The 26,836-nt window shown below is 37.2% G+C and overlaps 1 protein-coding gene across 1 annotated transcript in view; it reads left to right on the top strand.

The window, feature by feature from the left end:
* The window catches only part of Arhgap32 (Rho GTPase activating protein 32), a 119,147-nt gene that overhangs the window by 84,889 nt on the left and 7,422 nt on the right, over positions 1–26,836 (top strand). Inside the window, exon 10 of the mRNA XM_028776217.1 lies at positions 4,087–4,168. Within this exon, the coding sequence (XP_028632050.1) occupies positions 4,087–4,168 (82 nt within the window). The remainder of the gene's footprint in view (positions 1–4,086; positions 4,169–26,836) is intronic.

Raw genomic sequence — 26,836 nt, forward strand, 5'->3', positions numbered from 1 at the left:
CGCTTCTGCCTGGTCTGTTTTATTCTGCTTCTTCCTTTTTGAATAATGCTGTCTTCTACTTCTAGCAACTCACTGGAAACAGAATTGGATCTAGTTTTAAAATGTTAAATAGACCATTTTTAAACGGTTAAACTGTGACCTAGCATCTGTTTGTATGAGATGGTGGTGGGAAGGGCCTGGAGGTCAGACTGGGGTCAGTCTAAAACAAAGTGGGCTCTCTGAGAATGGTTGTGGCAAGGGGGAAAAAATTGAATTTCTAAGAATTGGTATTGGTTTAATTCTCAGGTATGAGATTTTTTTTTTTTTAAAGAAACAGAACGTGCAGGTATAGAAAGGTATTAGTTTTCTTTGGGATGTTGCTGGATTTGGTTGACATAAGATTAATGTGGAAAGAAATTAAGGGTATTAACTTAAGTATTCAAATAGTCAACAGGGTGTCCATACTGGATAGAAAAAAACAAGGGGGAAATATAGGCTTGAATGTACTAGAATCCCTCAAATTTTAGCAATTGGTATGGGATATAAACACCAGAGATTTAGGGGGCAGGAAGATTTTAATGAGAAAATAAGAAACTGGAATTTTAGCTTTCTGAGGCCAAATAATTCCCACAGAAGAAATATGGTATAACTGGGCAGCAATGGAACTGTGCTTAGCTCGAAGGCTACAGTAAACTTAAAGGGTTTGGACGTCAGTGATAGCATTGCTGCTGTCAGGTTGAAGTTCCTTTTTAGGTTTTGGTTGCTGCTTCAAAGATCCCTCTGGAACTGATTTTCCAAGTTATCAGTGTGAACAGTAACAGGAACAGGAGCAGGAATAGGAACAAGTAGATAGCTATAGTTTAGGGATGATCTGGAGTCACTTGTAAAACCCTGTGAATTAGTGCAGTTCTTAAATGCAACCAGTTCTAAAATTTGCAGTATATAAGTTTACAATAAATGAATCGCATTAAAATACAGTATTTTTTAACTGTTCTATTGTATCTTATTATTTGTGTTCTTGAGGTTCCATTCTTCTCATGGGTTTATATAATATAAATATAAATATTGTATAACCAAGTACTACTTTGTATAATTTTTCAATCCTGTGCCCCACTGGCACTTTAAAACCAACTGTGATGGGGTGCTTGTGCCCCAGACACTAGCAAAGGCCATAAATCAGAGCCATTTTGCTTCACCGGAGTTGTTATTAAACACCAGCACACTTCAGGTATAATACCCTCTCAACTTTTTGCTTTATTGCAGAGACTTAAGGAGAAGCTAATGATGTAATGTTCCTCCTTACTTCATCCCAGCCTTTCCTCAAGATCATTCTTTTTCTTCTTTTAATATCTTTCTTTGTGCCTCTGCTATCCTCTTTCCAAAGCTGAGTCTTATTTTGTTCCCAGATGATTGAAAGGCATGATTCTCTTCTTCCTAGCACCGATGCAGGATAAGAAACAAGATGTTTCAGCAAGTAGGTCCTGTTGCCAGGGTTTTAGACATGTTCACTACCTAACCCATCGAGTGGTTTCCTATGTGCTGGAATAATTGTGTGTGTGTGTACATATGTATATATGCGTATCAGTATTTATTAACTGTATTTTCAGTTATTATTATTAGTGAATAGTATTTTAATGGTATTGTTATTAGTGAATAGTATTTTCAACAGAATTTAGTTTCATTTTTTTATGGTGGATTATTTATAATAGGAATACAGACTCTGTTTGCCTTCTACAAATATATAAAACTGTTTTAAGTAATAGATCCTTTCATCACTAGGGATACTTAAGAAAGACAAATAAGAAAAAGGGTAGATGCTGTCTGCAGTTGAGTCAGCAGCTTAATGATGATTAGGCAAAGGCCTCTAAGATTCTCTAGGCTTACACTGTGTTTAGGTGGTGGTTAAGATACCTAAAAGCACAAGAGAGACAGGAGAGTAGCCTGACTCATATGTATCCACATATGCCTTAGTTTCACCGGAATGGCAAATCTAGAACTGAGTATTTGGTTTGCCTGATGTTACAGTGTGTGAAGAAGAGTGCCGAGAACAGGGATTACAGTGAGGTATTCGGTTGATCTGCTGCAGATCTGCACAGGGTGGGAACAGAATTTTTCCATATGTCTAAATCGTACATTGAGACAAACTTCAAAGATAAACATAGTTATACGATGACATAGTCTTCTGAAGAAACTGAACAAGCTTTGGGCAGTTTTCATAGGGAAGTGATCAGAAACTCCTCACTTGCTGAGTTTCACATAACACCTGAGTTCAAGAACTAGGCTAGGTATTTTTACTTCAACTCTTGAAGTGTACATGGTGCGATTCCTCATTTCAAAAGTCGAGAAACTTAAGCTGTTGACTCAGGGCCCAGAGCTTAGGAAGTGAATGAGCTATTTTCCAACCTGGTCTTTATGCCAAATTTCAGGTGTTTATAAATTGAACTGAATTAAGCTGTTATGGGAGGAATGACATTTAAAGGTAACTTAGCTTATGTACACAGAGAAAAAAGATGATATAATAATATGCTATTCCTCTGGTAGAGGAGCTAGAGCCCCGAATCCTCAGAAGCCAGCATACTAGGATAATAACAGCATTTGGCAAGTGATTACTACATGCATTCTAGTTAGACTAATCTGTTTAATTCTCTTATACACCCTTATGAGATAATTATTATCATTTGTGTTTGGAGAAGAGAACTGAATTACAAAGAGGCCAAATTGCTTACCTAATGTAGTGAGTGGTACATTCAGGATCAGGCCTCTTGCTTTTGACAGGGATGTCAGTCCGTGTGCCACACATCCTCTTGTAGAATACATACAAGGAAAAAAGTGGGGAGGGAGGGTTCAAGTTGGTTCTTATGCAGTCTAACCAATCTTAGAAGGATTTTACTTATTTGGAGAAACAGAAGTTGAGTAAAATATATGTTAGAGGAATTTTACTAATAAAATATATTTAATACATCATTATGTAAGACATGGCGTTAATAATCCCCAATTCAGAATTTTTAGGCAAAACTGATAATCTATTAACAACTCATTTTCTACTCACACTGTGATTATGTCTTTATAGTTCTAAGAAGTACCATAGAATATTCATACAGAAATTGAAATAATAATGTAGCAAACAAGTCTGTGAAAATAACCCCACACAGATGGAAGCTGTACAGCTCAGAACTCCATGAGTCACGCTCTTGGAAGAATCTCATTCTTCCTTAGTCTGTCAACAAAGGGAGATGCAGCGTGATGTAGTTTTCATATTTCGCCTTTAACATCTGCTGCATGGTGTTCCCATTTTTATCCTTATCTGAGGAAACATCTATAAATATTGGTAAAGATTTTCATTATACATTTTCTCTAGAATGTTTATCTCTGTATTCATTCTCTTGGCCACACCATACTTCCGAGTGCCTGGAACTCAGTATTTTCCAGATACACCTTGTTGGGGTTTCACTTGAGGCTGTGCAGGCAGCGCTGATGTAAGGGCAGTGTTGCATGTTCTGCAAAGTCAGTCTGTGGCACTGAGTGGAACGACCTTTTTCTCTCTTCCTTCTTACCTGCTGTGCTGATTCCTTAGCAGTAGTGAGTACTGTAATTTTAAATGAGTCAAATTTCAGAAATTTATTTTTATTATGTTATTTTTAAATGAAAGCCATAGGAAGGTGAAGAAGAGACTCATAAAACAATTTGAATTATGGCTTTGGTGTCAATCTTTTCAAAAGTCAACATAAACATTGATTGTAGTGATATCAGTGCCACTAGATTAAGATCTCAGCAAAGTAAGTCATTAGCTAATAATAATTTTACTTATTTGATGCTTAGCTTGTCATCAGATTAGATATTTTGGTTGATATAAAAAATTTTAGGGCATCTAAAACTGAAACTAATAAAGCAGATTTGGATACTTGGACCAAAAACTACACATAGCATATTCATAGCAACAGATCGTTTTATTATTTGTTTGTGTAACTGTCATCTGGTATCCAGAGCCTTGGAATATTAGAATCATTTGGGAGGGGCTGTGGAGTACATTACTGGAATTGAATTGGCAGTGTTCATACACTGGTCTATTTGCTGGTTTGGAATCCTCTCTTTGTTGCTTTTCTTTAGGTGGGACTCTTCCCTGGTCATTGTGTCGAGTTAATTAACCAGAAAGTTCCTCAGTCAGTGACCAACTCAGTGCCAAAACCAGGTGAGTACACTCTTTCCCCTCGGTGTCACTGTGACCAGCTGGTTGTAGATACATGCAGTATATTTTGAGGAAGTGTTCTGCTTGCTTTGCTGTTCTTTGCATTTATTGATGTAACAATGTTTTATGTGGTTTTGATTTTTAAGTGCTTTCCTTTTTTGTAGTTCATATTACAAAGGCTTATGTGGATTTCATTTCTGGGTAATTCTAATGGACTGTGGATTGGGTTAAGCTTTGTTATTATTTGTTTTTACAGCTACCTAGTAGGAAGGCTAGGTAGTGATGGGTAAGGTGAGTAGCCGTTAGAGAAGTGACATGGGAAGCCACTGTGCTGGATTCCATCTGCAATCCTAGTATATGGGAGGTAGAGGCAGGAGAATCAGGAGTTCAAGACCAGACTCAGTTATGGTATGAGACTGAGTCCAAAGCTATATGAGACTGCTTTTCAAATAACACACACACACACACACGGAGAAGTGAGAGAAAGAGACAGGAAGACAGACAGACTGACAGGCTAACCAACCTGTGGGGTGGTATGGTTAATTAAAAATATAAAAGATGCAAAGAGCATGTATTTCATCAGCAAGAATGGGCGTAAAACGGTTTTGAGCAGGTTTTCTAGTCATGCAGTTTATTTATAGTATGTAAATATGCACCACAGGACACAGAGAAGTAAAGCAATGCTGTAAGTGATTTAAGGAACGAAGAAACGGGGACTTTTAAATATCTGTGCGATGTTAACCTGGTCAGGGGTCTACTGAATTCCCGGTGGAGGATGCCTGGTTTCTTATGCATTTTTATCTTTATTTTTTTAAAGAAATGATCTAACTGTATAGGGCAACTTGACTCAAACCTTCAATTATCTTGCCTCTGCCTATTGAGCACTGGGATTAGAGCTGTAAGCTGCAAGGCTTGACATAAATGCTTAAGAAGAAAATAGATTGAGTTTTGAAGGGGACAAGTTATGAAATTCACCTTTCCTGGTTATCTTACATTCCTTTGTTTCTTTCTCTTCATCCTAATGAAAAGTAAGAAATTTCTGGGCTCCCAGATTAATTTGAATTGTTTTTCCTGAAGCACTCTGAGAGTTTAGGACTCATATTTTTGAAGCAGGAAACGAAAAGCTTCCTGTTTTCTGTCGAATGCTCTCCCTTGTCTGCCCTGAGCACCCATCAGGCAGTGCGTGCTGAGCATGCGAGAACAGTGTATCTTCTCATGGGTTAGGAGGTCATTGTTCCAGTTCCTCTCATGTCCATCTATTTATTTTAGGGAGACTAAATTTATTTCTCAATAAAGAAAATTATTCAGAACAGTCTTGTCTGCAGTTCTGCTTGAGCCAGGATTCTCATTTTCAAGCAATTTTGTCCTCTTTATGGTATTAGATTGACAAATATTTATTAATAACTTTGGTGATTATGTTTCTTTTACAATATGACATTAATCATGTAAAAAGGCATTTTAAATGTAATTTATGTACTATGAAGTTCACCCTTTTAAAATTCATAATTCAGGGCCAGCAAGCAAGATACTTCACGTGTTAAGATGCTTGTCACTCAAGCCCAGGGACCTGAGTTCCATCCCAAGAGCTCACGTGAAAGTAGAAGGAGCAGAACTGACCCCACAGAGTTGTGCTCTGACCTCCGCACTTGTTTACATACAGCACACACATACACACAAACAAACCTTTTCATATTTATTAAATAAAATATAAATTTCAAGGTCTTTAGTGTTCTCATAGTTGTAAAGTCAATGTGGGTTGTCTTTTTACCCCAAAAGAAATCCTGTGTCAATGAGCAGGCATGGAAACTCTTCTGCTCTACCCTCTTTGTATGGTTTTTCTATTCTAGACGTTTTATATTTTATAGCTGGCTTCCTTCTCTCTGCATAATGTTTTCAAAGCTTTCCATGCAGTAATGTAGCTATAACTTAACATTTGCTTGTTTGTGTGTTGTTTTTATTTCTGGCTGCTATAAACAATCACATGTAAGTTTTAGACATGTTTTCATCTTTCTGGCATATAGGTTTTTTAAAATTAATGTTTGGTTAATGTAAAAGTAATGGATTTCATAATGACACATAGATATGCACCATTGTACTTTGTTTGTATTCACTCACAACCACCCTTACCTGTTCTGCTCTCCTCTCAGTGGTCCCCCCTTCAAATAAATGTCTGCTTTCATGTTGTCTAGATTCTGCACCTGAGAGAGAGAGAGAGCAGATAGACGTTTGTCCTTTAGATCTCACACGACAAAATGCATGTGTGAATTCCGCCTTCTCCGTCCCCGTTACCCTCTCTTACTTTTCCCTATCCTTAGACACTTTCCAACTCCATGTCACAGTGTATGTATCTAAATCTGGATTTGACTTACAAGGAGAGATGTGATAGCTGTCTTGCTTAGCCTGGCTTATTTTGCTTTACACGGTGACTCCAGTTTCATCCATTTTCCTGTAAATTCCTATGTGATGGCTAATCTCAGTTGTCAACTTGACACACCTGGGAGCAGTCTTCTTTATGGCTGATGTGTGTATGTGTCACTTTAAAAAAATGATTCATCTGTTGATGGCCAATCTTGCCTGGTTCCATATTTTAGCAATTGTGAATACTACAATAGTAAACTTGAGTATGTATGTGTTTACGGTCTGCTGATGTAACTTCCTTTGGATATGTGTCCAAATGTGTGTTAATCACTGTTCTCACTGCAGTGACAAAAAAAAACCTGACAAAGCAACTTTGTGTTGACCTAGGATTGGGAGGCTCACAGTGCTAGGGAAGGGCTGGCTAGGGGGATGGGAGATAGTAGGTCACATTATGTCCTTGGTCCCATGCCTCAGGGCTACTGCTGTTCTGACGAAATACCACGGGGAGGAAAGTGGTGATTTGGCTTACACACTTGTACATCATTGGCCATCATTAAAGGAAGTCAGGACAGGAACTCAGACAGGGCAAGAATCGGGAGTCAGGAACTGATGAAGAGGCCATGGAGGGTGCTGCTTACTGGCTTGCTCCTTATGGCCTGCTCAGCCTGCTTTCTTACATAATCTAGGACCACCAGCCCATGGATGGCACCACACACACTTAGCTGAGCCCTCCCGCATGAGTCACTAATTAAAATCACTTGAAGGCTTGTTTGCAGCCCATCTTATAGTAGAATTGTTTTAGTTGAGGTTCCCTTCCTCTTAGGTGACTTCAGCTTGTGTCAAGTTGACATAAAACTAGCCAGCTCAATCAGGAACCAGAGAGATGAATGCAGCTGGCTCCTTCCTCTTTTCCCTTTTCATTCAGTATGGGAATCTAGTCTATGAGACAGTACTGTCCACATACAGAATAAGTTTCCCCCTGTTAAGTCTCTTTAGAAACACCATAAATATGCTCACAGGCATATTTACATATCTGAATTTTCTAGGTGATCCATATGTTGATTGGCAATTTATATTTATTCTTTTGAGAACTGTTTAATTTACTTGCCCATTTATTGATTGACTAATTTGTGGGGAATTCTTTATAGAGTCTAGATGGTAACTTCTTCTGACTTGTACAGTTGGCCAAGATTTTAACCTGTTCTGTAAACCTTCTCTTCACTCTTCTAATTGCTTTCTTTGCTGTGCAGACAATTTTTAGTTTCACGTACCTGCAGTTTGCTGGATGGTGAAATTATTTCCTCAGCTATTAGAGGCTTTTTCAGAAAGTCCTTTCATGTGCCTATGTCTTAAAGTGGTTTTGTATTTTTTTCCTCTAGCCATTTCAGAATTTAAATTCTTATATTAAGTTTCAGAACATATATTAAGTTTTGATAAATATTGAACTGATTTTTACACAGCATGAGTGGTATGGATCTGGTTTCATTCTTCTGCATGTGTATATCTACTTTCCCCAGAATGATTTCTTTAATCCTGTACATGCTTTGAACATAATTAAATGATGTAAGTTCCATGGATTTTAGACCTTGCATTCTACTCTATTCTCTTGAAAGAGAGGGTACACAGAGACAGAGGGGGCGGGCTTAGCCTTGCTTTTACTGCTTAGGGTCACTTTGGCTGGCTGGTCAACATTCTTGTGCTTCCATGAAGATTCTTGTTTTCCAGTTCTGTGAAGACTGTTGATAGGATTTTATCGGGGATTAGATTGAGTATGTAGATAACTTGGTAATATAGCCATTTTCACAATATTAATTCTTCTAATCAATAATCATGGGAAATCTTCCTATTTTCTAGTGTCTGCTTCCGTTTCTTCCTTTTGTTTCTTAAAGTCTTCATCACAGATATCATTCACCTCCTTGCTTAGGCTTATTCTTAGGTAGTTACTTTATTTTTTAAACTATAGTGAATTCTTTTTTCCTCTTGATGTCATAGCACATTCATTGTTGGTGTATAGAAAGGTGCTGACTTTTATGTGTTGATTATGTACCTTCTACCTTGTTAAAAGTGAGATTATTAGATCTAAGAGTCTTCTGGGCCCATTCTGTAGGATCTTCTAAGTTGTGTGCAAAGAAGGAAAATGTGACCCTTACCTGTTTATGTTCCTTTGACACTTTCTCAGGCCTTACTGTTTAGTTAAGACTTTAAGCACTGTACTGAATTAAGAGTGTAGTAATTGGATGCCTTTACCTTTCTCTTGATTTAGAAGTCATACTGTCAGATCCCCTCTTACTATAATGTTGGCTATAGATTTGCCATAGATAGCCTTTATTATATTGAAGTATGTTCCTTCTTATTCTTAAATGTTTTTTTCAAGAATTTTCATTATTTCTCAAACTTTATCAAAAGCTTTTTTGCGTCTAATTAGATTATCACCAGATTTCTGTCCTTAAGTCTATTTATATGATCCTTTTTGTTTGTTAAACCATCTGTGCTAGTTAGTGTTTCTGTCAACATGACACAAGCTAGAGTCATGGGGAAGAAGGAGCCTTAATTGAGAGAGTGCCTGCTTGCTACGCTGGCCTGTGGGCAAGGCTGTACTTCCTTGACTAATATTGATGTGGACAGGTGGTCCTGTTCATATAAAAAGGAACCATAGAGAGCAAGCCAATAAGCGCATTCCTCCATTGCCTCTGCCTCAGTTCCTGCCTTGACTCCCTGCCCTGACTGTTCCTCAGTGATGGATTGTGACTTGGGAGTTGTAAGTTGAAGTAAACGCTTTCCTTCCTAGGTTGCTCTTGGTTATAGTGTTTTTATCACAGAAACAAGTAGGATACCATCCTTGAATCCTGAAGCAAAACGAACATGGTCACGATGTTTGGTCTTAATGTGCTTTTGGGTTTGTTTTGCAAGTATTTTACTGGGAGTTCTTGTGTCTCTATTCATTTTGGAAATCTGTCTGTAATTTTTCTGTTTGTCGTGTCTTTCTCTGTTTTTAATATTTGGACAACACTTCTCTTTGTATTTATGGAACAGTTTGGGAAGGACTAGGGTTAAGTCTTCCATGGAAGTCTGGTAGAAGTCAGTGATGAATCTTATGAGTACTGAGGTTTTTTATAGGGTAGGAGAGATGATCTCTTTTTGCTTTTCAATATCATTGATTGTGTAGATCTTTTAAAGTTATTTTTAATCTCTTAATTTTGGTGGGTTGTACATATCTTAGTTTTTTTTTCATTTATATTTTCCAGTTATTTCAGAATATGGTTTCAAATTATTTTCTAATGATCTGAATTTTAGTATAATTTATTGTACCTCTTTTTTTATGTCAAATTTTGTTATTTTGAGTATTCTGGATTTTTATTTTGGATAAGGCTTTATCAGTCTCCCCCTACCCCCAAAGAGACAACTCTTTGGTTCACCTCTTCTTTATGTTGTTGTTTTCTTAGTCACCATTTCATTATTTTTCCCCTGTCATTTATTATTTCTCTCCTTCTGTTGGTTTTGGATTGGTCTTGATTTTTCTGTGGCTTTAAAGTACATCATTATGGTATTTATTTAAGCTCTGTGAGTTTTTACTCTAAGGATCCCTATCTGTAAATCTTTTTTTTTTGTTTGTTTTTTTTTGTTTGTTTTTTATTTTTCAATCAAATAGAGAATTAAGATACATGCTGAATCCTGTAATTTTTGTGGCTACTTTTTCTGGTTGGATAGACTGTCATTTCTTTTTAATTATTTACTGCAGTGTTGGCTTGTTGATCATGAATTGCTTTAGTGTATGCTTCTCTTGAAATGCCCTTATTTTCCAGCCAATTTAAAAATACAACTTTGCGACGGGCGGTGGTGGCACTTGCCTTTAATCCCAGCACTTGGGAGGCAGAGGCAGGCAGATTTCTGAGTTCGAGAGTTCGAGGCTACCCTGGTCTACAGAGTGAGTTCCAGGACAGCCAGGGCTACACAGAGAAACCCTGTCTCAAAAAACCAAAAAAAATTTAAAAATAAAAAAAGTACTAAAAAAATACAACTTTGCTAGACATAGCAATGTTTAGTAAGCATTTATTCTTGAGACTCAGTTCCTAGGACCACTCATTGCAGGATACCCAGCAAGATAAAAAAGGATTCTGGAAGTCAGCTGCTCCGTGTGGCAGCAACATGACTTAGCAGCTTTTTCTTATTAATTTTTCTTGATGGTTTTCTTTGGTGAGATCCACCAGTACAAATTGAATGGAAGTCGAAAGCATGCACACCCTTGTGATATTTATAGTCTTAGGGGGATGAACTTAGTCTCTGTCCATTGGGGAAATTGTTATCTGTGTGCAGTTTCATAGATGCTTATTACCAGACCAAGGGACTTTTCCTCTAGTTCTGTTTTGTTGAACGTTGTAAAAGTGGTTGTCAGATTTTTTTTAAAAAGCCAAGTTGTTAAGGTGATTGTGGATTTTTATGAGTACAACAAAAAAATGTTGTAATTTCTTTAGCATTGTTTCATCTGTCTTCTTGTGTTGGACGCTAAAATTTTACTAGTCATTACGTTCCAACTTGGATAATTTCAGTCAGAGGTGTCCTTAAAACCCTAGTTTTTAAAACCTAATTTAACACTGGCATTAAAATTATATGTATTAATAACATGTTTTCAAGGACAAATAATACTTCTCATAATAATAATAACCTCAGAAGCCTTTATAGTTGAGAAAGTTAATCACCTATAGAAAGGTTTAAATTCACAGAATTTCAAGTCATTGTTAGTTTTAAATTGTTAGTATAAAAACAAGTATACCTTCAACAGCTAATGGTTTATCTTTTAGAACAGCCCAGAGTTGGCTTAAGGAAATGTGCATTCCTAATACAGATTGAAAGAGATGATGCACATTCAATCAGCCTTGGGCTTGTTTCACACTTTAAAACTGTCTTTGCCTACAGTATAAACAACTCGAATGTTCTATTTATTTTTAACATTGCCATCTGTCACTGTTAGATGCCAAATCGGAAAGATGCAGCTATAGTTTGAGTCTGAAAACTTAAAGCTCTCTATATTATACAACAAGGACAATGGGACTTTCTTCCCTTTAAAGCTGTTTTTTTTTAATGTTCTTATTGTGTTCAATAGCTCATGTAGATGAAAATGAAACTGAGTTACTGGGTCCTGACCGAGACTGCAAATAGCCATAGTGCTTAAGGGGGAAAAGGTACAAGTAAGTCTGAGGGAGCAGAAAGGAAAGAGAAGCAGGAGATAACAGGAGATAGCTGGATGGGGGAAGCTGCAGCTGTGCCGTGAGGGGAGGAAGTGCATCTCCTTGGGCTTGTGTTGTTGGCATTCACTGAGGAACTATTGATATCTCTTACCAGTTTGGAAACACCTCAGCTGTTGTCTCCTCTCTTCTCCTGCCCACATGACTTAAATTCCATGGTTCTGTCTCCCCGATCTTGGACTCTTTTCTCTTATGTCTTCGTATGGGTACTTTCTGCTGACCTGTCCTCAATTTCGAGTGATTCTGCTCTCTGCTCTGTATACTTTTCTCTTAAGCTTATGTGAAAAATCCTTAAACTCTAATGCCATGGCTTCATCACCTGTATCAACATGTGTGATCTTTTAAAAACTACTTCCTTGGTGACATTCTACGTCTATCACATTATCTAACCATCTTTGTGAGAGAGATGGATTGGGGGTTGGGGGGGAGAAGAAGAAAGAACGTCAGGAGGACTAGTGGGAAGCAGAGTATGCTTGTGTTGTTGTTCCTTCAGACAATCTTTTAATGACTCTGACTTCTCAATGTTAAAACAGTCCTTAGACCAAAAGATTCCAAGCAGCCTCAGCCTTATCTTCTATTCCATATATATCAAACATTCCACACAAGCCCTACCAGCATCGAGAGCACAATATGAAATTTTCCTAAGGAACATGAATATTTAGTATTTGAAATTAAAGTATACTTTTGATGTATGAGCTTCTAAACACAAAAGACTAGGGACCCTGATTGAAATAGTTGCCCAGAAAAACATTTAAAAGCCCTTAGTAGTAGTTTTAATACTGTGGTCATTTAGCATATTTAGCACAATAATAGTACTGAGTTCTCTTCTAGAGCCTATGACCTATGTAAACACACACACACACTTCCCATATATATGGGAACTATTATAAGATTAGAGCCATCTGTCATTCTTCATCAGAGATACTTCTCCATGGAGTAGATAGCAGTTAACACAAAGACCCAGCTCGTCACCATGCGGAGAACAAAAGACTGTAGAATGTTCAGCCCCAGGTTGAACGGTGTCATTTCTCATGCTAAGGCTCAGGGATCTTAGCAGAAGAGAAGGCAGAAAGATTAGAGGTGGCAGATGAGATCAAGAACACTGTTTTCCAGACACCACAGGAGTGCACACGCGTGCGCACGCGCACGCACACACACACACACACACACACACACACACACACACACACACACAGGAGCTTGCACTGTTTGTAACATCGTGCATTGCAGCTGCTCAGGCCTCAGCCAGACAAAATCCTGTCATAGAGGGCAGGAAAGTAGCTAGGAGCCACTACAGGAGCTGAGGAGATACTAGCATTTTATGACTGCCTTGAGAGGGTGGATCCTGTTTTGTCTTGTTTGTTTTGTTTTGTAATCTTGTAGGCTGACCACACTGGAAAGCAGGGTCAAATCCCAAGATTATCTGGATCACATAAACGGGGAAAGAAGTAATTTTTTTTTTTTTTAAAACAGGAATCTCAGAGTTGTATGCAGTGGGCTGGGAGAGTTGAGAAGGTTATAAGGAGGTGCAGGCATCAGCAGTACAAGTGGTGCACAGACATTTATGAAAACAGAACACCCATATACATACAATAAGTAAATATTTAAAAAATACATTGTATGAAATTTTCCAAGATTTAATAATTCTTAAAAATATAAAAAATATATCAATTTGAAGCAATAGAATTAATGAAACAATTATAAGTAAGTTAAAGTAAAAAGAGATCAATCTGTCTGTCTGTACGTCTGTCTACCATCTGTTCTTTTTTCTTTCTTTTCCCCTGTGCTGGATCTTAAGCTAGGGTGTCAGGTATGCCAAGCACCTGCCCTCTTCTTAGCTGTCCTTCAGTTTCCTGTTTATTGATTCATGTTATTTAATCCCCAGGTCAGAAACAAGATCTAGGTAATTGAAAGAGATAATTATTTGGTTCAAAACTATCCAATACACCACAAATTATTTTTTATTGTACATATCTAATGTATTTAACCTGTGTCCACACCATGGTACATGTATGGAGGTCAGTGGACAGCTGGCGTGAGTTAGTTCTTTCCTTCCATCATGTGGGCACCAGGGATGGAACTCAGATCTTCAGGCTTAGCAGCAAGCACAGTTACCTACTGAGTCATGTCTCAGGCCCTGACTGTAGTATTCATAGTCCATGGTGGGAGAAGGAGCCTCTCTAGACGCCCCCATAACATAAATAGGCTTGCACGGTGTATTGTTGTCCTCTGTTTGGTAATAGCCGGTTTCATTTTCCTCTGGTAGCAGATACAGAAATAGCTGAGCTTTCATTTTGGAGAAGAACTTTATAATTAAGCATGTAGCTAAGTGAGATCTTTATATTTATTTAAGAAGTAATTTAATATGATACCATACCAACCTGATTCAGTAGTATAGTTTTGAAATTAAGAATAAAACTCTCCATAGTTTTTGTTTTGTTTCTTTGTTGTGTGGGGCAGTGCTGGGGTAGAGTTCAGAGATTTGGCTGCACATTGGTCAAGGGCTGTATCCCAGAGCAGCATCTCCAGCCTACAGTGTCGAATCTATTTGTTTTTAATTTTTATTAGTTTTTGAGAGTTTCTTAAATACATTTTGTTTATACCTACCCTCTCCCTCCTACAGTGTTCTTTTAAGGCAAAGCTTCCTTGTGGTGTTCTTCTAAGAAAGTGGTATTCTACTGTCTTCCTTTCTTTGTTGTTTTACTTGTGAAGTTGCTAATTATAGTTCTTTCTTTTATTTCTTTTTGCCTCCCCCCCTTCCTTCCCTTTGTTCTTTGAGTTTTCAGCTCCTTTATTGGCATCCTCTTTCAGGCTTACTTTAACTGAAGTGACCATGCTTTTCCCTATTACATTTGGAGTGTTATCTTGAATAGTCTTCCTGCTGCAAACATACACATGTGAGACTGACACTTTAAGAATCCGGTTTGGGCTAGAGAGATGACTCAGTGGTCAAAAGCAGTGGCTGCTCTTCTAGAAGACTCAAGTTCAATTCCCAGTACCCACATGGTGGCTCACAATCCAATGTAACTCCAGTGCCAGGGGTATCTGATGCCTTCTTCTGGCCATTGTGGACACCAGGCATGCACATAGTACACAGATATATGTGTAGGCAAGATACTCATGACAGGAATAAAATTAACATGATAATAATGAGGTGATAAAAGTCTGTGTCATTGATGGAAGAGTCGGAGTGTTAGAATAAGTGAGGTAGCCTCTTCCCTGAATATAATGTAAATATTATGTCAAGATTGTATTTTCCTATGCTGCATCAGGAAAAGAACCCTAGAAATTTGATGATGCCTTTCCCCTCCCTCTTGTTTACCTCCTCTCCCACTTTATGCAAGGTTGTATCCTTTGTGCATAATGCATACTTGAAAACAGTTTTTGACTTGTAATTATGATCAAGAGCTGTTTCCATTAAAGACATCAAAAATATTTCCTAAGCTCCCTTAAACCTGTGTAAGGAATAGGACCCTAGGCACACCTGTCCTGCCCCAATTAGTCCTTGGCACTTAAGAAATCATTTCAAATTTGGGTTTTATTCATTAATCAGGTTAATGTATTATCTTGTGAGGTGCTAGAGATCTAACCCAGTCTCATTCATGAAAGGCCAAGTGCCTTATTGTTGAGCAATAATAATATCCCAGTGCCCTGGTAAGTAATTGCCTAGGTGCGTGCTACATGCTGTAGCTGAAATAGAACACAGCAGATGGAATTTCAACCTTGGGGGAATTGAGGAGGAACTATGAGGGGGTGGTGGTGAGTAAATCAGTGAGATATATGGTATAGTAGGTAAGTGCTGTGGAGAAAAGTACAGCAGGGAGGAGTTCAGAGACTGAGCATCTGGAATACTGTTCTTATGGGGTTGAGATTACAGGAGAGAAGTGTGTTCAGGGCAAGGACTGTTGGAACGTCACTTTTGAACAAAGACCTAGAGAGATAGAGAGGGAAGATGAGCATATACCCAGGGAAACCTCCAAAGAAGAGCCAAGGGAGTATTAAGATAGAGAGCTGTCTAGTTTTAGCTTGTGAAAGTGCCAGCGGGAGAGCCAGGTGAGCTAGAGAGAGAACGGAGAGATGGAGTCCAGAAGGGAGGGGATGCTGCCGTTTCATCCCCCTTGGACTGAGGCGCCCCTGTGGGGTTTGGCTGTTATTTGGGAAGGTAATGAAGAGTATAAGAACAGTTGCTTGAGCTAATGTACTCTGCTGAAAGGATAATCTTGGTGGCTGACTTAGGGGTAAAAGAAAAGACTCAGTGGCTGTTTTGAGTGACCAGGCAAGAGGTGATGGTAGCTTTGAGCAGTGTGTGGGACATGCAAGTGTTTAGAAAAGTGTTTTCATTCTGAATATATCTGGCCATCGTTCAAAAAATTTGTACACACACTGTGAAGGCTTTGAGTTATTCCAATAATATTTATAGTAGAAAGTTAAGAATGTAGCCAGTTGCCTCCCCAGTGAATTCTCTTGGCCTCCTACAAGCACCAAGGCCCGTCCTACTGGGGTTTTCACAGCTAGACAGCTCTAAACATTGTGTTAATGTGAAGGAGAGTGACAGATGACCTCCCCTTTGCCATAAGAGATCAGTAGTTGACACAACACAGTACATTTTTCAGTTAAAGGTACTTGCAAATTTTTCGTTTTGAAATGTCTTAGAAAAAGTTGCTGAAATAGCACAGAGAGGGCCCTTGTTCTTGTCACTCCCAAGTTGTTACATCTTACATAACTAGCTGTGCAGTGCGTTATGAAAAGCAGGGGATTGACGTCATCCAGTACAGTTAACCATAGTGGAAACTTCACTCCGAAATCTGCCAGCATCAGTACACTCTCCTGTGTGTCTCACACGGCAGAGAACAGTCTCTGGGTTTAACTTGAGAGCTACTGGTATGGTCTGCTCGGTTCTCTCACAGCTACGTAAACTTCTATGGAATATACTTATTCTTACCTCTTAATATTTTGAGAAATATAAAGGCCTTGTGGATTGCACTTGGTGCTAGCAAAGTGACTTTCTACGTCATATGTTTCTTCTGTTCCCATCTTGATTCTTTGTGTTTGTGTGTAGGGTGTGGATACCCTTGCATGCATGTGGAGTCCAGAGGTTGCTGTTGGTTGTCTTTCTCAGTCACCCTCCACCTTATTTTTGGAGACAGGAGTTTCTCACTGAACTCAAAGCTAACCAGTTCAGCAGGACTGTTTGGCCAGTGAGCACCAGGTATTTGCCTGTCTCTTTCTCCCATGTGCTGGGATTATAGACACCTCCACCACACCAGGCTTTTTGTCTGGGTGCTGGGGATCTAGTATTCATGTTTGTGTGGAGAGCAGTTTACCAACCAAACATTCCCACAGCACCCTGTCTTTGTTCCTTTTCTCCCCCTCTTTTCTCTCCCTTACCCTCCTTTGCTTTGTTTAGTACTGAACAAAGAAATGATTTTCTTTTTGGAGGGGGGAAGGTGTTTTAAACTTGAAATTAAAGAAGACACCTTCTTTGTCATGAATAAATCTTAGGAGTCTTACATCCTATTTAGTAAAACCTCACATCCACAGCTCTTCCACTGCCAGAAAGTTTACTTGCTTTTTTCTTGCCACACTTGGGATTCTCTGTGTTCTTTTGTGTTTTAAAACCAAGTTAATCATTCTTCTTCTTCTTTTTTTTTTAATGTGGCTTAACATTTAGCAACAGTTTTATATTCAGAGCTATGCCCAAAAAACAGAGGAAAGAATAAGTGTAGCCAAGAATCTCACATGATGCGTGGTAAATACTTGGTGGGTATTGTCTCTGCTGCTTAATAGCTATGCTGCCCTGGTACATTGCTCAACCTCTGCCATGGTTTCTTCATTTTTAAGATCAGATAACAGCATCAGCATTATAGAGTTGGATGAAGATTTTTGTAAGTACTTAGAATTATGTCCGGTACCTAGTAATGATTTTGTTGAAGAAAACAATATATGACAGTGAAATTTTAATTGGAATTGGTAAAACCTCAATTGGAGCAGGAAGTATGTCAGTGTTTTCTAGTTTGTTTGTTTGTTTGTTTGTTTATTTATTTATTTTTTAAAATCCAGTTCAGTGGAGATGATGTAGGATGAGGATTCTCTCCAGAGTGTAGTACTTGTGCAGATAACCAGAGATGTTTTATGAGTGCTTATGTGGTAGAGTTTGCTAAGCATTGCCTCCTTTGCTGATGAATGTCTCCAGGAGAGGCCAGGAAGTACCTTGGAGTCAGTGATGAATTGAGCCTCACACTGTGCAATGAAAGTTCGTTTTGGAAATTCTAGATTTTCAATTCCGAGCAAACTTTTCTTTTCTATGATACGTGTATAATTGTCATTCTCAAAATTTTTCATGCAGAGGGAGGCTGTGTGAACGGATGCGTCTTAAAACATGTCAGTAGCACAGCAGTCGCAACTTAGTATCAACCGAGGTATTGAAAGGTTTGCTCCCTCAGCCTGTTGCAATGGGTTTCGTGACTCAGCCTTTTACTAACACTACTTCCTACTTGGTTTCGTACCTTTCTTGTCTTACTTTGGCTTAACATGCCTCATTTTTTCAGATACTGTTCCCACCCACTTAGCAAACACAAATAACTAAATAGTAAGTAACTGGCAAAGCATGAAGGGCACAGTTGCAATTTCCTAGGGCTGCTTTATGACCAGGAAACGCTCACCTGTGGGAGGCTTGTGGGTGGAGCCATGCTGGTGAAGCCTGTTCTGCAAGTGTGAGCTTAGTTGGGGCGTTCCTGTGGTGTGGCAGATCTGTTGCAGGCTGGGAGAGGAGGATTAAGTTCCTGAAGGCAGAGCTCTCACCGAGGCTGACTCAAACAGGGCTGAAATCCAGGCCAAGTCCTTCTGAAAGGGGGAACCTGGAAACAGCTGGCACGTCCAAGGCGGTAGAGACCTGGCCAGGAGCCCTCTGGTGCTGGATAAGGTCTGAGCTGCTGTGATTGTGTTTCATTTGTAAGCAGTTGCACAGAATGCACAGCTACCATTGCCTGCCGAGTCTACTGCTAAATACAGTCACGGAGTAATTTTAAATACTGATCTTAAAACTTGCATCACAGCAAGAGGTAAGGAGATCACAATCCGTCATTCAATATTTCATTCAAACTACTTTTGGACTAATTCCTTGGAGGTATTTTTAGATCGTGTTTAATCTAAGATCTTAAGAGAGTATGTGATTCAGTGTTTATCTGGAAATTGAATAATAACATTAATATTTGTTTTGTTTGTAGAGATGTAATCACTTCTTAAAGTAAAATTTGTCAGTTGTACTGCACAGGTATTATTTTCCCAGAGATTTTTAGGAAATACTTATTTTTCTACTGTTTCTGGTCAGCATATTTGGTAATAATGTTTTCTAAACCTGAGTTAATATAACAAGAGATTTTCATCATTAGACAGTCATGCATGTGAGTGTGTGTGTGTGTGTGTGTGTGAGTGTTTCTTGTGGGCTAATACTATTTCATTGTTCGATTAGAGGAAAGTGAGCAAGGCTGACTTAAGACCTTAGCAGGTTCTGGGAAGTCTGCTTGGTTAGCATAAGGAAGTAAGTTCCTGTCTGTCTTCCCCATTCCTGCCAGCATTCTGCTCCTTCCAGCACTGTCCTTCCCAAGGACCATGTCGTCACTCATGAAAGACTGTGTCTCCTCAGAGACATAGTGCTTATGTGGTGCTTTGATAGAGCATTTTCATTATGCTATTTCACCAGCATGGCATGGAAGTAAGTATTTTCTCTAAAACACAAAGCCGCCTAGCTATGTTAGCTTTTCAAGATTGACCCACCGTTGCTTAAATTGTAATCAATATTGTAATTCTTAAAACATTAGGTAGAGAAGTTCCAGAATTTAAAGTTATTTTTCATAGCTAACTTAAAAAAAAAAAACACCTGTTACTCAGACAAAATGATCTGAAAGCGTAACTTTTCGCCTTTCAAGTGTTGGATAATAATGTTTTGTACTTAGTAGAAGAGAGCAGAAATCTAAAATTAACTGGGAGATTACAGGAGAAAAAAAGTAGAAACCCTCTTATATTTTTCTGTACCCTCCTTTGGTTACCCTTCTTTGGAGTTATTCGGCCAAATTTAACTAAACTTGATCTGAAAAGCTGAGTCAGATTCTTTGTCAGTCATGTACTAAGGGAAGAGTACCAGAGTTTTCAGATCAAAGGGGAAAGAAATTGTAATGGGGAAAACAATTCCTGCTTCCTGACACAGGGCTAATATTTGACACCTGTCATTCCTTGTAAGGTAAGTGGTAGCTGTTTGGATTTTCATTTCCTTCTATCATGAAGGAAACGGGGTTCTAATAGGTTCTAATGCTAAAGATCTCAAAATTTTGAAGGAAGGAGGCAACTTTCGCCTTTAAAGAAACTTATGTAAGTTCCATACTCTCAAAATACCTATATATATATTTTTTTAGAACTTTTACCTTTTGCTGTAAAACTTTTACAGCTCCTAACCCATCTATGGCAATACTAATGCTCCATACCAATCTTCATAGCCTAATAGAATACACAGTGGTAGTAAGTGGATGCTTATACTTGAATCTAATCGAAGAAGGAAAAAAATATCCAGGAAAGAGGATTTTCATGCCATTGAGTTTAAGGTTCTAAAATTTTGTTTCCTAGAAGTTTACATAGTATTTTGGTAGACCTATATTAACTTTGATATCCCTAAAATATGTGGCTGTTGTACTTTAACTTTATCATTTTATAAGAATGTACATATTAATATATTTCTTTCTGAAATCATACTTACCAAATAGTACATCCTAGAAAAATAAGAGCCCAAGAAATATTAAACCTCTTAGCAGATTTAAAAATCTGTAACCTGTGTATTATCTCATTCTGGTGTTAAAATACATTCAGCATCAAGGAATTTATATCTATCTCAAGTTTCCTCCTACTCGCTTCTGGTAAAATGCAAATCTTCCTTTTGTTCCACTTTTAGAAATGAAATTAGTCATAGTCTTTTATATAACTGAGTTGGTAAAGTCACCAAGTTATTAAAAAAAAACACACTTTGCTTTTGCAAAGAGTTGAGGAAAAAAACCACTCACATATATTTTAGTTCGTAATTGAAATTTAAAAATGAAAACAAGTATCTCTCAGCTGAAAAAAAATCTACGAGCTTATTTATATCAACCTAAAGTTAGAGAATCTAGATTTGAGCCTCTGGGATATTTCTAATAGGAGTCCTAGTTCCCTGGAAAATCAGATAACCAAGGGCCTTATCTAATGTTAGGACATTTCCCAGGGAACACGGTGTTTAAAAGCTCCATGTTGTAACTGTGTGTTTTATATCCTCTGGTAAAGGACAGGAGTCTGATGCTTCTTTGGTGTCATTTGCAGACACAGTCTTATTTAAATATCCATATATTTTAGGCATGCCATACAAGTGCTTGTGCTAGGTGTAGAGAAGCCTGTTGCCTGTTTTCTGCTTAGTTTTTTCCATGTGAGCTGTTCTTCTATCACTGAAAGATACTCTTTGAAAATGACTGCAGACCTAGTTTTCAGAGCCTTTAGAGCCATTGAATTGCTTTCAGGTCAGCAATAGCTTTGAAATGACTCCTCATCTCCCTCATCAGCAAATGAGAGCCTATTATATAACTGTCAGAGAGTTATTACTGCCAGTGTGCCATTTTACATCCAGCATGCAGGACCTGACAGGCATTCCTAGGATACCTGGTTTCCTCCCTTTGAAGTTGGAATGTCAGACATCACTGTGAGAACTGTGCAGGCTCCAGATATTTTCTCTCTGGCAGCCTCTTGCAGCTGTCACCTGAATCAGTTACAGAATCATGTGTTTTTTAACTTTCAGAATATTTAATCATATATAGAGTAAAAAAAAAAAACCTCAAAACCATTTGTACTTTTTTTTTGTTTTGTTTTACAATAACATCAAGAACATATTAAAAGCTGAAGCTCAGCTTACTCATAGAGTTTTTAAGTTTATGTTTGGGAAATAAGGGCATGAAGCCCAAAGTTGGACAACTGTTATATTCCTGATTTCAAAAATAGAAGCTAACTTCGGTGGTTCCTGCAGAAGACATTAAGGATTTTGACTTTTGAACATCACTCTGCAGAAGCCCAGAATTTTGTAGGTAAAACTTACCATTCTTTTTTTTTCCTTTTGCTGCAGTAACCTCTTTTCTAAAACCTAGGCCCAAAGTTAATCTTTATAATGTATATGGAGTTGGCCAACAAAAATCATAAAATAAATGGCATTTTATGCTTGTCTAAAAACTTGGACACAAACAAACCAAAATAACCAATAGGATTATCATGTAGTAAAATCAGTTTTATGCCTAGGTTCTAGAATGTGATGTATGTTATATAAGTTAGTTATATAAAGACTCCTCCTTCTAATTTTAAGCACCCAGGAACAAAATAAAAAGAACTAAACTCAATATACTAGACATTAAGCTATAACTTTAATGGTAACTTTTTAATATTAAGTTTTATACTATTCTTTCTCAAGATGATTTAGGAAGCCCCCCCTTTAAAACAGAGTTTTCTAATTAAGTTTTAGATAATGTTCCTGATAAAGTATTTAAAACATAAATATTTCCCTAGACTTGAGGGTTTTGTTGTTTTGTTTTGAGATATATATGCTGTTTGACATTTGTGTTCCCAAAGAATTTTATGTTTGGGGGGTACTTTTATTGGAATCTAGATTTGTGCTGCCTTGTGAAACATTTTATTATATTATTAAATTAAGATCTTGCACTGATGGATTGTCTGTAATCTAGCAAAAATCATCATCAAAAACATATCTTCATATTCTTGGCCCAGTACTTTTTCACTAGCCTAGCCAGCAAAGGGCTCACCTTCATCAGACCGTGGGTTAAAGTCCCTAGTCTGAAATGCTTCAGGACTCTAAATGTTGTGCATCAAAATGTTGCCACAGTAAAAAAAATTTCTGTACCAGACCTCATGGGACAAATCAGTCAAAATGGGGACACACTATAACATTATACAAAATTATCCACAGATCAAATATAAGGCACATGTGGAACATACATGAATTTCATGTTGAGGTTTGCTCCCCTCTCCTTTTCTTTTCCATGGGTACATGAAAAAAATCCAAATTTATATTTAAGTAGATAGATAGATAGATAGATAGATAGATAGATAGATATGTACGTCTAAATCTGAAAATATCAGAAGTCTAAAGCATTTATGATACCAAACATTTTAGATAAGGGAGATTTGGACTGAATTTCTCTTATTATTGAAAACCTATAAAACCTTTCAATTTTTAGGTTATTGGCTCAAGTATGTATTTTAAAATATTCAAGTAGGGTGACTAGCATTTTAACCAAGTGCCAATTATGTAGATGCAGAATAGTACCAAAGAAACTGAAGAGACCTAAAATGTGGGTGCTAGGTTGTATTGATAATATATTGCTGGATATGTAGAAAGAGGAAAGGCATTAATGCCAGTGTTCTCATAGCCCTTGACATAGCACGTAATGGGAAAGTAATCATTCTATTTAATATCTCTGTCTGAATATAGACTTCTAAGAGTATAATAGTGATTAGATATACGTAACTCATTTAGAATGCAGTGCTAATAAAAACTGAAATTAAACTCATTAATATCTCTAATATCGTTCATTCCATGAATACTTGTTGTTCTGTAATTATAACTGGTTAAGGATTTCTTCTCTTTCATATTGTTTTACAGAGCTGTACAAAGTGTCAGAGAAAGGCTATACCAGAACATTTATAGACATAAGAATAGAGTCAGGGATAGAATGTCTTGGTTATTCCTTAATAAAAACTTAGCTTTGTGTTTGAGCTGCAGGAAACACCTTTGCTGTGCTCTGTAGAGTGTTTATGAGACTGACTCTGCAAATCTAGCTCTCAGGAGCTCAGGCAGAGGGGATCTTGCCGTCTTGAGCTATAGGCCCACACAAACTCATACTTGATTTTAGTAAGGGACTCAATGATAATATAAAGGAGTCTGTTACTTCATTATCTATCCTTAGAACTTGATATGAAATGTTTTCAATAAGAGAAAGAGGTTTCTTAAAATTCTGTATTTCAGTTACTAGACGTTTTTCTAGTTAAGTTCCTTTAATACTTGAGTTACAGATTAGAATATTGCTCAACCGTCTAGAAAGTGTCCTTTAGAGATTTGTAGAGCTACTATTCAAGTGACTTAGACATAATTTGTGAGTCTATTTATTTGCAGAAGGAAATTTCATTTGTATCAATATTTCCTCGCCATGCCCCGCTAAGTGCTGATCTTACTCATAGTGATCACTTTTGTTTTCCAAAAGCCCTTTAAGATTATACATCAATACATGCCAAAAATAAGTTAATTTTCACAGTTCTTGTCTGTATCCCCTTGAGCTATTTAGGACTATATATGAAAGTCTTTCTTGTTTCTTTGCTGTCATTTAATACAACAGCAACCTTACATTTGAAGTCCTTGTTTAGGCTGTGACACTGAAATCCCTCTGTGTATCTTTTTTTTATGTACTTTTAAAAAAACAGTCCTAATGGTTATCTTATAAAGGTTCTCTTATAATATTTATTTGAATTCCTCAAAAGACTTTCCATGACTTCTGGCTTCAGTTGTTAAATTCTGACTCTCCTTCATCTAGTCTCTTTACCTAAAAAAGATATGGAGAGTCTCTCAAAGGAGTTTTGAAGTTAATTCACCACTTTCATAATTTTAAAATAATAAAAAAAAGCAAGACAACTAAAAATCATCTTAGTAGGTATAGCAAATCACCTGGTAATGGTCATCACACATTTATTTTATACTTTCTATCAATTAGGAACAGGGAAGTTCTTCACATTTGTGTTTTCTACTCAAAGTCCCAAAGTTATTCTTAATGATGAGATGTAAGAAACAACCAGAGTAAAACCAGGAGCAAGATAATCATGTAAAAACACTATTTATTTAATTTTTTGAGATTATAATAGAATTACATCATTATTGTCTTTGGCCTTTGGAGGGAGCATTGGCAGCTCAGATGAGAGAATTTCTTGTAAGCTGTGTTATGTGTAGTTATAAACAAACTTGCAGGTATTGTGTTTGTTTGTTGGTTTTTTTTTTTGATTACTTGTTGTCTTAGATAGATTCTTAGTAGAATGACTCCTTCTGACTTTCAGACAGCCTTACCCTTCATTCTCTTGTATTTAAGTTAAACATTTCTTAGAGGTTTAGTTAAATTAGAAACAAATATGAAGACTGGAATGGAAGAATCAAATCCAGATTATATGTCTGTCAGTCTACAGTTAAATTATTACAGTGACAGAAGCTGGCCTAGTGAGTTGGCTCAGCAGTTAGGAGTACTGCTATTGAAGAGGACCTGACTTTGATTCTATGCACCCACACTGACCTGATTCCCTCTTCTGGCCTCCACAAGAACAGTAAACATATGATGCACATAGAGGCTCACACACACACATACACATAAGAAAATAAATGAATCTTTAAGAAATAATGGGGCTGCCATGGTTGTTGAATAGAAGACCATGTTTGTTAAGTTTTCTGCTCAGCAGTAAGTTTTAGACTTATTGTTCAGTTGTGACAAAAATCTGATTACATAGTTACTATTGTTAATGTTTTATAGGTGAAGAATTATAGTTTATCCACACTCACACAGCTAGCACAGAGGCAGGTTTGGAACTAATAGTTTTCTACCTGAGATTGTTAGAGGATGTAGTTTAGAAAAAAGATACCATTTAGAATAGCAACAAAAATTGTAACATTTCTGAGACTAGCTCTAATAGAAAATATGTTAGACCTTCATAGGAGAAATAATTGAAGGATAGAGAAGGACCCTTCTAGAGAAAATGATTTTGTTCATAACTTAGGAGACTCAGCGTTGTAGTTCAAACAATTTACTTTTCTCCAAAATAATCTATTGTTGGGATCAGATTCAGTGACATTTCCAAAGATTTTCACCCTGACAAGTTGATTCTAGGATACCTATGAAAGTGTATGGGACTATAAACACTGGGCAGTTTTGAATAAGTGACTTATCTTTATTAAGTACTGGAAAAAAATTAATACTAATGGCAAGTGGACTCGCAGAAGTTGCTGTACATCTTTTTACAAAACAGAGGTTGCTTTACAAATTAGTAGACACAGGATTATTTAATTAAAGGTAATAGAATAGTTGATAATATATATGAAAGAGAACTCTAAAATGTGAAGTGCTGAATTTTTATGTGGGAAATCATAGTATGTTTATGACTTAGGATAAAGAAAAATGCCGTAAAGTATTGGTGGTATACCTAAAGACATGCTTTAATGTCCAGTAAGAAACAAACTTACAGATATGGTAAAGATTTTTATGTGACATAGTCAACTGACACTTGTTTTCAAGTTATAAAAGAATTAATACCTATCAGTAAGAAAAATACAATCAAACCAAAAATAAGTTATTTCACTAAAGAATAATCTGAATTACTAGTAAAGCCAAACACTTACTAAACTAGCAATTACAGAGTGCATGTTAAAGTCAAGTACCGTGTGGTATTTGTGAGATTGATGAAAAAAAAAAAAAAACCAAAATAGGCCATAGGTATGAGGAATGGGCTTGCCCATCCATGGAAGTGCAATAGCAGTGAAGTATTAGGACTGTTATCCTAGAGATGACGCTGGTAAACTTTACGTAAAATTGGACAGCAGCGGCATACTTTGCCGAAAAATGATTCTGAGCATGAATGCCCGAGGAAACCTCTCACTGTGCCAGGGTGCCAGGGAGCCAGAGAAGCACTTACTAATGTAGCTTTGTGCAATGTTAATTAAAATTAATAAAAACTCTAGCTGATAATAGGCTACTGTAAGAAGAAATGATTGTGTATACATAAAAGGAAAGATTAATACAGTAAAAAATTAATATCCTGAACCACAAGTACCAGGGATCAATCACAAAATATATAATGATATAGAAAGTTTGATATCATGATTTCATTCCTAAAATTCTAAACATACAACTTGCTTAACTGAATTATTTGTGACTGTAGACACATCTAGTTTGAGTACAAAACACTGGTGAAGATGAAAAATTCTAAATTTGAGATAAAGGTTTTCCTTGTAGAGATAATGGGA

This window comes from Grammomys surdaster, unplaced genomic scaffold (genome assembly GCF_004785775.1).
Source record: "Grammomys surdaster isolate TR1022 unplaced genomic scaffold, NIH_TR_1.0 266, whole genome shotgun sequence".
NCBI classification, from domain to species: Eukaryota; Metazoa; Chordata; class Mammalia; order Rodentia; family Muridae; genus Grammomys; species Grammomys surdaster.